General features: G+C 48.9%; 1 protein-coding gene across 1 annotated transcript in view; it reads right to left on the bottom strand.

Moving 5' to 3' along the window:
* Nucleotides 1–1,449: 1,449 nt before the first annotated feature.
* The window catches only part of NTF3 (neurotrophin 3), a 65,970-nt gene continuing 54,162 nt past the window's right edge, over nucleotides 1,450–13,257 (bottom strand). The window contains exon 2 of the mRNA XM_045826575.1: nucleotides 1,450–2,370. Within this exon, the coding sequence (XP_045682531.1) occupies nucleotides 1,576–2,370 (795 nt within the window). The 3' untranslated portion in view covers nucleotides 1,450–1,575. The remainder of the gene's footprint in view (nucleotides 2,371–13,257) is intronic.

The raw sequence follows: 13,257 nt of genomic DNA, 5'->3' as shown, positions 1-13,257 counted from the left end.
TGTCCTCCTCAGGCCTGCCGTGGCAGGACAGGTGTGGCCATCCCCACAGGGACCCCTTGGCTGCTGTGACTCCTTCTGAGACCCAGTAGGCACTAGGGAGATACCTTCCATTTGAGCTTTTATACTGCAAAGTGATGACTCAATCAAGAACGATGGAGACACACAGCAGCCGAGCAAGAAGAGAAAAGCTTTCAGGAGAGAAGTTCACTGACAGAGCAGCAGGCTGCCCAGCACGCAGAGGAGCACTGGTCAGAGAGTGGCCAGAGGCGAAACTAGAAAGAGGGCGGAGCTAGACTGTCAAGAACCTTGTACGTGATTATTAAAAAATTCCAAACTTGATGCTCTCAAAATTGGCATAAATTATCTTCCTGAATTTATTGGCATCGCAGGTTCATTTGCTTAAAACTTTTGTGCTGAATAGTTGTTTGATAAAACATATTAAAAAACACATGATACAGAGACACACAATAGCTGAGAAAGAAGAGGAGGGGAGGGGGAAGGGGCGATCACTCTTGAGTGCCCACCCTATGCCAGAAGTGTGCGGGGGTTATTTAGCTGAGTCTCCAGGACAGCCCTGTGAGGTAGGCAGAACCCCATCTGTCTTTCTGACTCTGGACAACACAGGCTCAGGGTGGCTTCCAAGCCGTGCTTTAAGTCGCAGGGGAGGAGCTGGGATTTGAACCCAGGCCTGCCTGCAAAGCGGGAGCTGTTTCTAATTCCTCCTGCAGCTCCAGGAGGCGCCGCCCGAGAAGGCGCCAAAGGTGCTCCAAGCAGTAAATCCTCTCCTGTGTGTAGACTATTCACAAGCCATTTCAGTCTGCTTCTGGGTAACCATACAATTATTCTGTTACAAATAGTTAAAATTTTTTTCCTATGTATCTAAAGGATGAAAACCACTTACAAAAACAAAACAAACACGAAAACCAAAAAAAAAAAGAAAAAAAAATCCAACCCTTCAACAACCCCAAACAACAAATGTGCTGAAAAGAAACTTCCAAAACTAAAACTGCCAGGTTCGCTGTAATTGTTCCAGGACATACCACTGGGGCGAATCATCATTCTGATTGGCCAAGCTGACAGCCGAGAAAGGGAAAGCAAGTTCTTGATAGTGAACTTGCGGCCAGAATTGAGAGTAGGGCTCAAAGCTACCGGGGTATCCTTCTCCATGGAGGTGAGAACTGTTTTCAATTAATCAAACATGAAGTATACTGGGGCAGGGGGGCAGATGTTACTGTGTCTACACACAACTCTGACATCATCTGATTTTAACAAGTTTACTAAAACGACAGTCATGGCCTTGACAATCAATACTGAGTGCCAAGTACTGGTGTACACAGATTTTACAGAGCGGCTCCTGAGAGCTGGGGCACAGAGTCAGGTTTAACAGATGGGAGAGGCCTGAGGGAAGGCAAGCACACTGATTTTATTGAGAAAAAAGCTTATATACTGTAGGGTTGCTGAAGTTTAATAAATAAAGGTCAACTTATAATATATAAAAACAATATAAACATTTATATGCTACATGCATATCATATAATTTAAAGTAATAATTTATATACGGGGAGAGATGCCAATTTATGTTCTTCCGATTTTCCGCGACAAGGCACACACGCAGGAGGTGTCTATCCGTATCCACCGCCAGCCCACGAGCTTATTGTTCTCTGACGTCAGTGCGCGCACGTAGGTCTGGGATGTTTTGCACTGCGAGTTCCAGTGTTTGTCGTCGATCCCCCTGCACCCGTTTTTGACAGGCCTGGCCTCTTTACATCTCGTCTCATAAAAGTATTGTTTGACGGGGGAGTTGCCGGTTTTGATCTCCCCCAGCACCGTGACCTGGTGTCCCCGAATGTCGATGGCCGATGACTTGTCGGTCACCCACAGACTCTCGCTGTCACACACGGAGTACTCCCCTCGGTGACTCTTGTGCTCCGCGTACCGCTTCCGCCGCGAGGTTCTGTTCGCCGCCACGGGGTTGCCCACGTAATCCTCCATGAGATACAAGGGAGGGGGCTCCAAGGGGGTGCTGTCACTCAACAGGACCCGCGGGGAGTTGTAGCGTCTCTGTTGCCGCAGCAGTTCCGTGTCCATTGCGATCATGGGCTGGAATTCCGACTTGGCGGCCTCGCCCTGCTCCGGCTCTCGCGGGGCCTCTGCTTTGGGCAGGGTGCTCTGGTAGTTTTCCTTAACGTCCACCATCTGCTTGGAAAGCTTGTTTTTCAAAATATCTGCCTGGATCAGCTTAATAATCAGGGAATTGAGTGAGTCTTCTGGCAAACTCCTTTGATCCATGCTGTTACCTTGGATGCCACGGAGATAAGCGAGAAATATCACATAAAACAAGATGGACATCACCTTGTTCACCTGTAAGATCTGAAAAGGAAACACAGGCGTTACTAGCAGGCTGTGGTAGCTGATGTCATTCTGGGACCAGCTACCAGCGGTCAAGTGTCCCTGTGCGGGTCAGAGAGAGCAGGGTGTCGCCATTCTAGGTGAGCAAACAGAACTCTCTGACGCCCAGAGACAGAGCTTGTCTGTCCGTCCTCAGCCCTGGGAACTGCTGCCTTCCTGCCACTCTCCTGCATCTCTAGCGTGCCTTTCTCTCCTAGACTTCCCAGTGCCTTCAGCTCAAGTGTTTCTTCTAACCCTGCGGCTGTGTGACGGGGAAAGAGATGTGTGCTGTGTGTGTGTGCACGCACATGTTGTACAAGCATAAGGGAGGGTGCAAAGCACATTTTTTAAAACAAAATAAACCAAAAGCATTGGTGGAAAGAATTACAGCGTAAGAGCGTTAGGTCTCTTCCTAGGACCCGTGCCACAAAGGTGGGGGCAGGGTGAGGACCGCGCTCCAGCCCTCGGCCCCCGCTGTCTCCCGGACAGATGGCACCCACTGCACTTGCGCCTGAGGTCTTCCTCATCCGCGGCCTTCTGCGGCAGGTGTGGACTGCATCCTGCCACTCCTTCAAACATCGCTGGAGCCTGAAAAGACCATTGCCCACTCCCCATTGGCAAAGTATGAAGAAATTGAACCTGAAAATTATAAATGCATCTTTATGGCTTTTTATTGGCAGCAGCAGCCACGCAAGTGTCTCAAGAAACAGCTCTACTGTGCCCGGCTGCAGCCCCCAGGGCTCTCGAAGGAATACCCTGCCTGAGGCTGGGGGTTGGGTTGGTTGCTTCTGTATTGGGACATCCGAGATGGACTCATCCCTGGCTGGGCCATGCCTGGGGGAGCTGTTCTCTGACCCTTGGAAATGAACACGTGGGGCCACTACCCACTCTGTGAGAGGGCCTGAGTTTCAGGGTGCTCCGCCAGCTCCCCGGTGAACATGCTGCCCCAGGACACCCAACCGCTGCCTGGAGACCGTCTTCACAAGCGGTCGGCAGCAGCAGCAGCAACCAGCTGAAATTAATGAGCCGGACTTGCCCTGAACAGCAAGATTCCTTGCAGATTATTTTTTTTGTTTGTTTGGCCTATAAATGTTTACATTACAAAATGTTTCTTGTAGTGGTTAGATTTCTAATTCTGCCATCTCCTTGTTTAATGGCATTTTAACCCATCAACACTCTCATTCTCTTGCTCTAACAGAACCTCAACATGGGGTTTTCACTGCGTCTTTATGGAATTAGTGGGCTGATCTCAAGATACCTTCCTTGCTGGTCTCTCACTAGAGCAAAGCCCAGATTTTCAAAGCTTGGCCCTGGAAGGAGACTGTCTTGTCAGGGTTGCTGAACAAGTCACCCTGACCTGGACCCTGTGGCTCACGCCACCCATTCACCTAGAGGTGTCCCTTCTTTAATTCCCACCACCACCATCTCACAGGCCCCCAGGAATGTACTGTTTCCTCTTTACAGCTCTAAACCTGGGAGCTAAAAACCCTTCCCTCGGTTCACCTTTGGTATTTTCAGGAAAACTTGACTAAACCCAGGAGGAAAATAGAAGGAAAATAAATGAAGGTGTCAAGAGAAACAGAAACGCTGTCCTGCTTACCCAGGACCTGTGTCTGAGCCTACCCATGCTGACTGGTTCCCAGGACTCACAGGCGCAGCCTCTGCTCCCATCTCATCTGAAAAACTTCTCTCTTGTCCCCAAAGGCCAGCGACGTTGCAGGCACTTTGTTCCAATTTCCGCCTCCTGGCTCCTGGCCTGTCTCTCTGATAAGCGGACCATCCTTCTTCCATGGGAACCACTTTCTGGACAACTGACTCCCTCAAGATCAAGCTGAGCAGAGGAGTCTAGCTTTGCTTCCCGACCCTAGAGTTTTGCCCTAGGAACCGTATTGTCCTAGGAAAGTCGTTCCCACAGGATAACTCATTTCTGTCTCACTCTGCACATAAGTGAGTTTTCCTTGAATTGTGCAGCACCAACAAAATTAAAGTGGAAAAACAAATATGGCGTACATATCACTCAAACTATAACACCTTCGCCCACCTCCCCACTCCCAAACAGAATACAGTTGCAATAAACTAATTTGAGACTGACTATCAAAAACCAAATTTTTAAACCCCCCCAAAACCCAGCCACTATAAACTCAGAACACACAGAGCATCTGCTCATAAGGAAAGAGATTGAGTGTGGTTAGTGGGGGAGGAGGCCCCAGGCATTAGAAGAGTCAATGTGCGGATTAGCAAGGTCATTACAAAGGTGAGCTGCTGGGAAGAACAATGGATGATGCCAGTGGACTGGGGATGTGCCTTTATGGCTGGTGGCCTCCCCACAGAACCGAAGAGTATTAGAAGGAGAGTATTTAATCCAACTTCATTTGATAGATGAAGGAACCCTAACCCGCAGTTTAGAGAAGAGGGGTGACACTAGGGAAAGAGAGAGGGGTACTGGGAACTCTGGCCCAATCTGTCTTTTCATCATATTACCACTGGGTTCACACACCCTTCACCCCAGCCTCATTCTCTATTCAAAAGGTACTTGAATATGCTTACCAGCCCATGTTCACGTGCTGTCCCTCCACCTTGAACATTCTCATCTCTTCTCCTGTTGACATGTTACCATTCTGCACGGCCTGGTTCAAAAACTAACTTTTCTGTGAGGCTCCCAGCAGCAGCAATTGCCGCTCCTTTTGCATTTCCTGCAGCACATTCTCCAACTGGCAATGGTGGTAGGTATGGCAACCCTCAGGGTTTTACATGGTTTACCCACTAGACTCTCTCTTCTCCGAGGCCAGGAGCCCTTTCCTTCCTGTTTGTGCCTGTGCCCCTCCCCGGTGTCCACACCACAGAGCATACAAGGTGGAGGTGGAGGCTTGGGCACTTGAGGTCAGAGTTGGAAGTGAGGGTGGCTAAAGGCAGAACCAGCTACGCAATGGGCAGGGCCTCGTGCAAAAATCATTGTATTTTGCTGTGTAGAATGTGCACTTTTTGCCCAAATTTTTGTGGGAAAAAATAAGGACGTGAATTATAAGGATTGTGTACTGTGGGTGTATAATGTGCACAAAAACACAGGTGCACATGATGCATGGCAAAACACAGTATTTAGAGGCAGGGTGGCCGCAGGAAGTGTGAGTGCATTTGCATCAATGTGCAGAGTCTCCAGGCACGTGTTCCGTTATCCCATTGCCCTTCACTTACAAATCACATAATCAGAGATAAAATTCTTAAGAATTTCAAGACGGCAACCACAGAGCACTGCACCCTGAGTTCAGTGGTCCCTTTCTGGGTGTGGGACCCTGCGCCACTGTGCTGGTTGCATGCCCATGAAGCCAGCCTTCGCTATAGAAACTAAGATGTTCCATCTCAGTGAAACTGTTTGAAAGTAAAAGTAGAAATCCATTTTTTTGTTTTAGAGGGACGGGCAAAGCCGAGAGTGCTGAACGGCAGGGTGTTGGGTTCAGAGTGGTGGACAGTTGCTATGACTTTGGGTGTAGTCTGGCAGAGAGAGCCTGGGGTTGTGGGAAACGCAAAGCCCTTCAGACTGCCTGCTTTCTTCCTCTGGGCAGTGGTGACCAAGGATGGAGGGAACCAAATGGAGCAGTGGGAGAGGTCAGGGTTGTGAGGGAGAACTGTTTTATCACTGATATTGCTACAAATTGCCAAAGTACGGTGTGCATAAAAAGCCGACTGACTTTTAGTTGATTTTACTTTTGTTTCTAAATTCTCTACACACAGTACTGCTGCTTGTACCCTGGTGGACTTTCCTACCAACTCACCTCGGTGTACATAGCTTCTGGAGCCCCAGGGCATTTGGTGGGTTAGAACGCAGGTGTTCTGACTCTTTTGGAAGGCCCTGCCCCCTTCCAGAGTCCCAGCACACAAACTCAGCACAAAGAAATCAGGCCACCACTGGTGGGGGTGGGGTGGGACAAATGGAAAATAAGGCTAATAATATCAAAAGCTGCTCAATGCCCCTGAGAACAGGTCCCGCCATTTCTGGATCTGCACTGTTTATTACCACCAAATCCCAAACCGTGCCGGGATGCTCTGTAATCAGCAGTGAGCACGATTGTCTGCAGACTGGTAAGTGTTGCTGCACTATTTGCAAGGCTGCGTTAAAACCCAGCAGGCTTCCTGTGGACCCCCCTAGATAATCTGCTTTCAGCTTTTTCTGTAAAGAGTGAGCCCTTGAACGTGTGTAGGAGAACTCACCAAAACACAATGTTGGCAGTTGGAAGCCACTCTAGACAACCTCCTCATTTTTACAGATAAGGAAACGGAGGCCTGGCGTGGTGATAAATGGAATCATCTAAGGTCAGACTGCTAAACTACAGCAGACGGTGACAGGTGACACTCGGTCCTCCCGCTCAACCAAGAATCACGAGGCTGGTGCCTGGTGAGGTTATTGTGAGGGGCAAACAGGGAAATCTCTGTGACAGCACTCTGCACAGTGTTGGGCACAGAGGGATGCCCTGGAAACGCTGGTGGCACACAAACCTGAATTGTCTGTGGCAGCAGAGACGCTGTGTGCCCCGCCCTGCATGTGCTTACACGAAGTACCAGGGGACAAGTTCCCTGGAGAGGGGCTGTGGAAAAGGGACAGCAGTGCCAGTGTGACCCGGGCACAGCATGTCAGTGAATTTTGGGATTTAGAGGGACATCTGTGCTCCTTCTCTGGTGCTCACTGTAATTCATATACAACTAGCCTACTGTGTCATCACGGTCGGCCTGCCTCCCCTTTGATGATGGAGCCACGTCTTTTCCATCCACGCGAGCCGGATGGCTAGCACAGGGCTCGTCTCATTTATTGAATGAGCGCCTATGACAATCCAGGTCTACTAAGACACCGCTTACTGGCCCGCGATCTGTATAAACTTCTGCCAAGTCTGGTTTGGAAGCCAATCAACTCTGCCTTCTTTTCCCAAAGAAAATACAGGCCCTGGCTCTGAAGTAGGCCAGGGTCCCTAGGCTCTTCTTGGCTGTAATTGGAAAAAGACCTGTTAAATACCTCAGTAAAACCCCTTCCTACACTCTCCCCAGTGCCCATTTCCCCTGCAAGGAGTTTTCCAAGATCCTGACCAACTCGCATATGCTGTTTTCCTCACTTAGAAATGCTTTCCCACATATGGTGTTTTCTCAGTCCCTGGAGCAACATTCCTACAAGGTTTCACCATCCCTCAAAATACTCAAAAGAGAGCAATTTCTGATTCCTCCTTTTTGGCTCAGTTTGCAACACACACAGAGGGTTGGGGGTATCTGAGAAGCAGATGAAATGGAAAAGGAAGCTGGGGTGAAGAGTGGTACAGGAGCTGAGCCTGGAGCAGGCACCAGGTCTGCCCGGATCCCATGCAAAGAGTCAGGGCCTGCATCTGCGGAGTTCCGATTTCCCTCTCCCGACACTCCCTAGCTCATTCTGACCACACACCAAAGACCTCGCTTGTGCATACATGTGGAGTAAATCTTTAGCCCGGCCAGAGTGGAAACACCACGAACAAAAATGCTATGTGCCACGTACTGACATACATCCAATCTTTAACCTTGATAACAACTCCTCTGAGATAGGTACTTACATTTCTGATTTTGGATGTGGAAACTGAGGCATGCATTAGTTTAATAACTAGCTAATAAGCAGGAGAGCCACAGTCTGATCACAGTCTGGCTCTGGAGTTGATGCTCTTAATGATTACACTGTCTCTCTGTCTGTCCCTGCTCCCAAACATTCCAGAGAGTTTATTTCCAGAGGAAGCTCAAGTTCCAAGCCTGGAGCCAGGACAGCTGCCACCAGCAGGTTGAGCGTCTCTCCAAGAAGCCTCAGCTCTAAGCAGAGCTTCCAGGGATTTGAGGCCACCACTCCCCATATTCCCTAAGAAAACATCGGCCATGAAATCAATGAACAAAATTCAGTTACTCCTGCCCCTTCCTCGGCCCGAGGCTCTCCAAGGTGGGTCCCTCTGCAGGTTGCCCGTCCCTGTGGAGGCCATGTGCTGCAGTGGACAGAGCACACCAGCTGCACCTTCTCTAGCTCTGTGTTTGGCACCAGTGCTGAAAATCAGGGTGACATACAAAGAAGACATAAAGACTCTAGCTTTCCTCAGAGAGCAGGCACGAGATCAACTGTGGCAGCACTTATAAATTTGCCGAGCTTTTAATATGCAAATTCAAGAGGTTTCTTGATTTCTGGTACAGCCACATCCTCAGGAGGCAAAGGCATCCTCCGGCTGGGGTTAACAAGGACACCGTCCAGCTGTATCCAGAAGGGCCCAATTCTTTGGAGAATTTCTGCAGCTATGACACGGTCTCTGACTAATGCTAAGGGCTCACAAGACCACATCCTGCCAGATAACCCTCACATCTTGTTCAGGGAGTGGAAAAGGAGAGAGGTGGGAAAACGATAGATTTTAAAGTAGAATGACGAAAAGGAAAGGAATGTGGTGGAAATATTAAACTCAGGCCATAGAAAAGACTGGGTAATCTTGTTCCCCATATCTTAATTGCAAAATTAATTCAAATTGGCTTTGTTCAAACACAGCTCCTGAGGTCTAACAATTAGTCAGTGGGGCCACGTGAAGACGTCCTGACCCGTGAGAAGGCGGGGAGCGGGGAGAGACAGGTCCTGGTGGAGCCTCCGCTGGGGATTGGTCTGGTTTGGGTTAATCTCTTTATTAATGACCCGAAGCAGGAGAGAGGAAAAAGTGGCAGGTTAATTAAAATGCACAGATGACGCTCAAAGGGAAGGTGCTACGAACGCTGGTGAGGACAGACCAATTACTCCCCAGCACCCGTGGGGGTTGGCAACCCGGAAACAGCATGATGCGATTCAAACTGGAAACATGAAGGTTAGCTCACTGGGGACCAGATGAATCCAAAACCAACAAGGGAGGGACGGGCTCGTAAAAGGATGAAGGCAAGGAGTGACTTGGAATTGTTACACTGAGTGGGAAATGAACTCACACGAATAGGGCCGTGTGGGTTTCCCCTCTAGCACAACATTCTTTCCTAAAACCCACCTCAACACACAGGTGTGTGTCGCTCTCAACACACCTTTGGAGTGGTGGCAACTGTCACATTCCCTGTCTTAGGAAATGCACACAAAAAACATGTGGATAAATGGAGCTTTAGAGAAGGCACAAAATGGAGCCAACATCAGAGAGCAAGTCAATGCTGCCACCAGACGATGTGACGAGCACGCTCTAACTTCCCCCAGCCAAGGGGGCTGGGTGATCTAGAGAAGGAAGGGCCACCCCTCCGTGCTGTTTCGGGTGAGACCTCACTGGAGAACCCCCGGCCCCTGGGCAGGTGTGCATCCACACAGAGTCGGTACAGGGCAGAACAGAGGCACGGAAGCAAATCCCTAGCCTGTTCTTTATAAATCCCTCACTCTGCACAGCTCCTCTGTTAAAACTCCTAACTCAGGGTTCTGAAACTGACCGACATACTTGGCCCAAGATTCAGAATAAGACGGGGTCCTCGGTTCTCAGGAAAAGCATATTCCAGAAGGAAATAAAACTAGAGAATCTCAGAAGGCTGGCTTATCTCCTTTGGTAAGGAATTTCTAAATTGGTCTTAGAGGCCAATAAATGGGGAATAGAGACCCTTGAATGGACAAGGAAGCTATATTCCAAAAACAAACCCAATGCCCCAAGATGGAAGTTGAAAGCTGTGAGTTTTCTTTGCACAGCTGTCGGGGAGGAATTTTACATTGTTCAAAGCATACCCTCCTCTGGCCCCAGGGCAGGGAAAGATGGAAGGGATGGCACATGTCAAAACAATGTACACCAGCAGCTCCAAGAGGAAGGTAGTACAATCATTCCTCAGGCTAAGGAACCCTCTGGCGTGGTCCCGTCTTGGCAAAGAGATCTGAAAGGAGCCTGGTATGCTGGCCCAAGCCCCGGGGAACCCAGATTCACTTTAACTTTTCCACACTACAAAGGCTCATGACATGGCCAGAGGGCGGACAAGGAAGGATCCGCAGAGGAAATCTGTGTCAGTCTAGCTCCTGGCCATAAGGGCATTTATCTAGGAAACAGTTTTCTTTGTTCTGGCCACTAATACTTTATCCCCCACATCAAGGTGTGCATGTACAGGCTTGTGTGTGCACTCACACGCACCCACACCATGTGCACACCACACACAGAGTATTGCACAGCTCCCAAGGATGAGGATGGGTTACAGGTAGGCTAGTCCCAAATTAGCATATCATTTAATATTCTGACACATTTTGATTCTGGTTTTATTTTCTGCATCTGGGTTAATTCCATTTTCCAAGTGCGAAGATACACAGGGAAGGTTGTTGCTTCGATTACACAGACAGTTCGGGGAACACCTCGTGTTAGACTCGGCGTCAGAGAATAACTGCTCCAAGTCGACCTTTTTGTTTTTAACTTACGGCTCGTGTTTGAGGTGGGTTTATGAGTCAAGCATACGCATTACCTGCAGCGTGCTGTATAGCTGTAAGTTAATATTATTACAAGGGAGGGGCCGCTGAGAATTGATCTTTAATGGTTACAATAAATAATGATGATGATGATGAGGAGGAGGAGGAGGAGAAAGCATCATTCTTGTCTACCCAGCCAAGACTGAGTCTCAAAATGGCAGAATAAAGAAGGTGGCTTCATCTCGAGAGATGGACGCTAAGGGAAATCCCAAAGCAGGACTTCCCTTCACACTCTGGCTGCCTCTTCCAAACCAAGACCACAGCTGGCTTGGCAACACCCAAACCTTTGACTGTGCCTCAGCCAGAGCAGCAACAGCAAGGCCGGGATCAACCCAAACCATAACGGTTTGGCCCCATGAGGACTTGGCCGCAGTAAGTGTGGGCAGATGGCAGCCTTTCTCCTCAAGTCTTGATGGTCAGGCTCATGTCAAATATAGCCTATGTCTCCCCCTCACACCTCCGCCTGGCCTCACAGCCAACCTCCTTTCAGGAGGATGCAGGGTTGGCAATGGGTCCGTGGCTGTCTCCAGTCTGAATCCCTTCTCCAGGAAACCACCAAGGACAAGGCATCCTTCCACACTGCGGGTGTCTCCCCTCTGCTCACCCCGGCTGCTGTCAATCACCGGAACACCCTGACAGACCGGGAAACCGAGGCGAGAGAGGCGGCTGTGTGGTGGCTTCCTGAGCTTCTCGCCCAGTTACGAAGCGATGCTGGGATGTGCACACAGAAAGAAAATCCATCTCCTACCGAAACTGGAGTGAGCGGTGGGCACTTCGTAAATGTTATGACTCCAACCCCAAACAGCCTCTCTGGGCAGCTGGGAGAGACTAAAAACCAACCCAAAGCTCGCCCTCTGAAAGCAGTTTTGGCACCAACACCCTGAGCCCAAAGCTGTCTTTAATCACAGACACAGCCATAATAATCGAGAGCATTTACTGAGCCGCGCCATATGCTCGGGACTTTGCAGGACACTTCATGTGGATTATCTCAATTAATCCTCACAGATATGATTATTATCCCCACTTTGCTGCTGAGGAAACTGAGGCTCAGAGGGATTAAGTCCTTTTGTCGGAGACCACACATCCATGGAGAGGCAGAGCCAGAATGCCAACCCCTGTGTGTGTGACCGCACAAAACTCAACTTTTAACCAATGCTGCGTAACACCTCCCAATTCACTCCAGAGAGTCTAAGGCACCTGCTACTGGCTTGCAGGGAATCAGGCAGCGATCACCACACTGGTATGTCAATGGTTCTTTCCTTCTTTTGAGAAAGAGACATCCAAGAGAAGCCCTCTGAAATGCAGAGGGCATTTCACCGTCCGAGGCTGGCATCACCAAGTCACAGCAGCTGAAAAGCCTACTTCTGCAGCATGGGGCTAATGGGCTCATTTTCCAATGCTTCAGTTTCCCCAGCTGGAAACTATTCCTTCCCCATGTCCTTATTTGGTGGTAAAGAAAACCAATAACCCAGGGATTCTTTGTGAAAACTGCTGGAATTTGGAAGGTGAGACACATGTCTGAGTCTTCGGTTTTCCTCCATTGTAGCATATTTGCAGTTGACGAGAGAAATAAAGTAACGCTGACTCTCGGCACACCTGATCTAGAACTGGAAACTGGCTCTGCCACTAAGCAGCTCTGTGGCTGCGGGAGAACCGTGGCCGGTCTTGGGGCCTCAGTCCCTAACATAGTTGCTTCTCGGGTGTGCTGCTGGTATTTAGGGAAGGACGGCTCTTCGTTGTCAGGTTTTGTCCCCACCCATGAAGCTGTGGCCCCAACTCAAGTAACAATCCTGTCCCCAGTCATAGTGACAGCTTAAAAAAGCACTCATACTTTTCCAAACATCATCTGAGGTGGCCTTATCCCTCCTGGTTAAGAATCACCTAACACAATGCCGGTGGACTAAAGCAGTTGTTCTCAGCCATTTTTGGATCATTGACCCTTTTTAGAATACAATAAAAGCTAAACAACCTTTACCCTTAAAAAATCCATGTGAATATAAGGGGAAAAATTGCAAAGTAATTTCAAGGCAATTCACAGATTCCCTAAAGCTTAACCCAGAGAACCACAGACCCTAGATGAAGAATTCTTGTACTAAAAAGTTTCAAAGGTTCTTTCTGGTCACAGTACTCTATGCTTCAGAACTGCCAGCCCTAAGTCATTTCTTCACTAGACCACACGATCCTTACCACTGGTCTCATTTTCTGATCCTCCCTGTTTCTCTGCATCCCTTTGAAGCTGTGGAGCCAGACAATGTCATCCTAATCTACTAGGATTCTCACATAATAGGAAATATTTGATGAGAAGATAACCTGCCCAAAAGGAAACAATAAACTAGTGGAGGAGCCAGAACTAGAACCCAGCCCTCCACAGGTCCAGCCCTAGGCTACTCATCTGGAACCAACACAGAGCAGTATATTTAAGAATAGAAAGACAGAAATTT

Source organism: Phyllostomus hastatus, unplaced genomic scaffold (genome assembly GCF_019186645.2).
Source record: "Phyllostomus hastatus isolate PE091 unplaced genomic scaffold, TTU_PhHast_1.1 phas_scaffold_755, whole genome shotgun sequence".
In the NCBI taxonomy this organism is placed as follows: Eukaryota; Metazoa; Chordata; class Mammalia; order Chiroptera; family Phyllostomidae; genus Phyllostomus; species Phyllostomus hastatus.
This window is presented reverse-complemented; position numbering and strand designations above follow the sequence as displayed.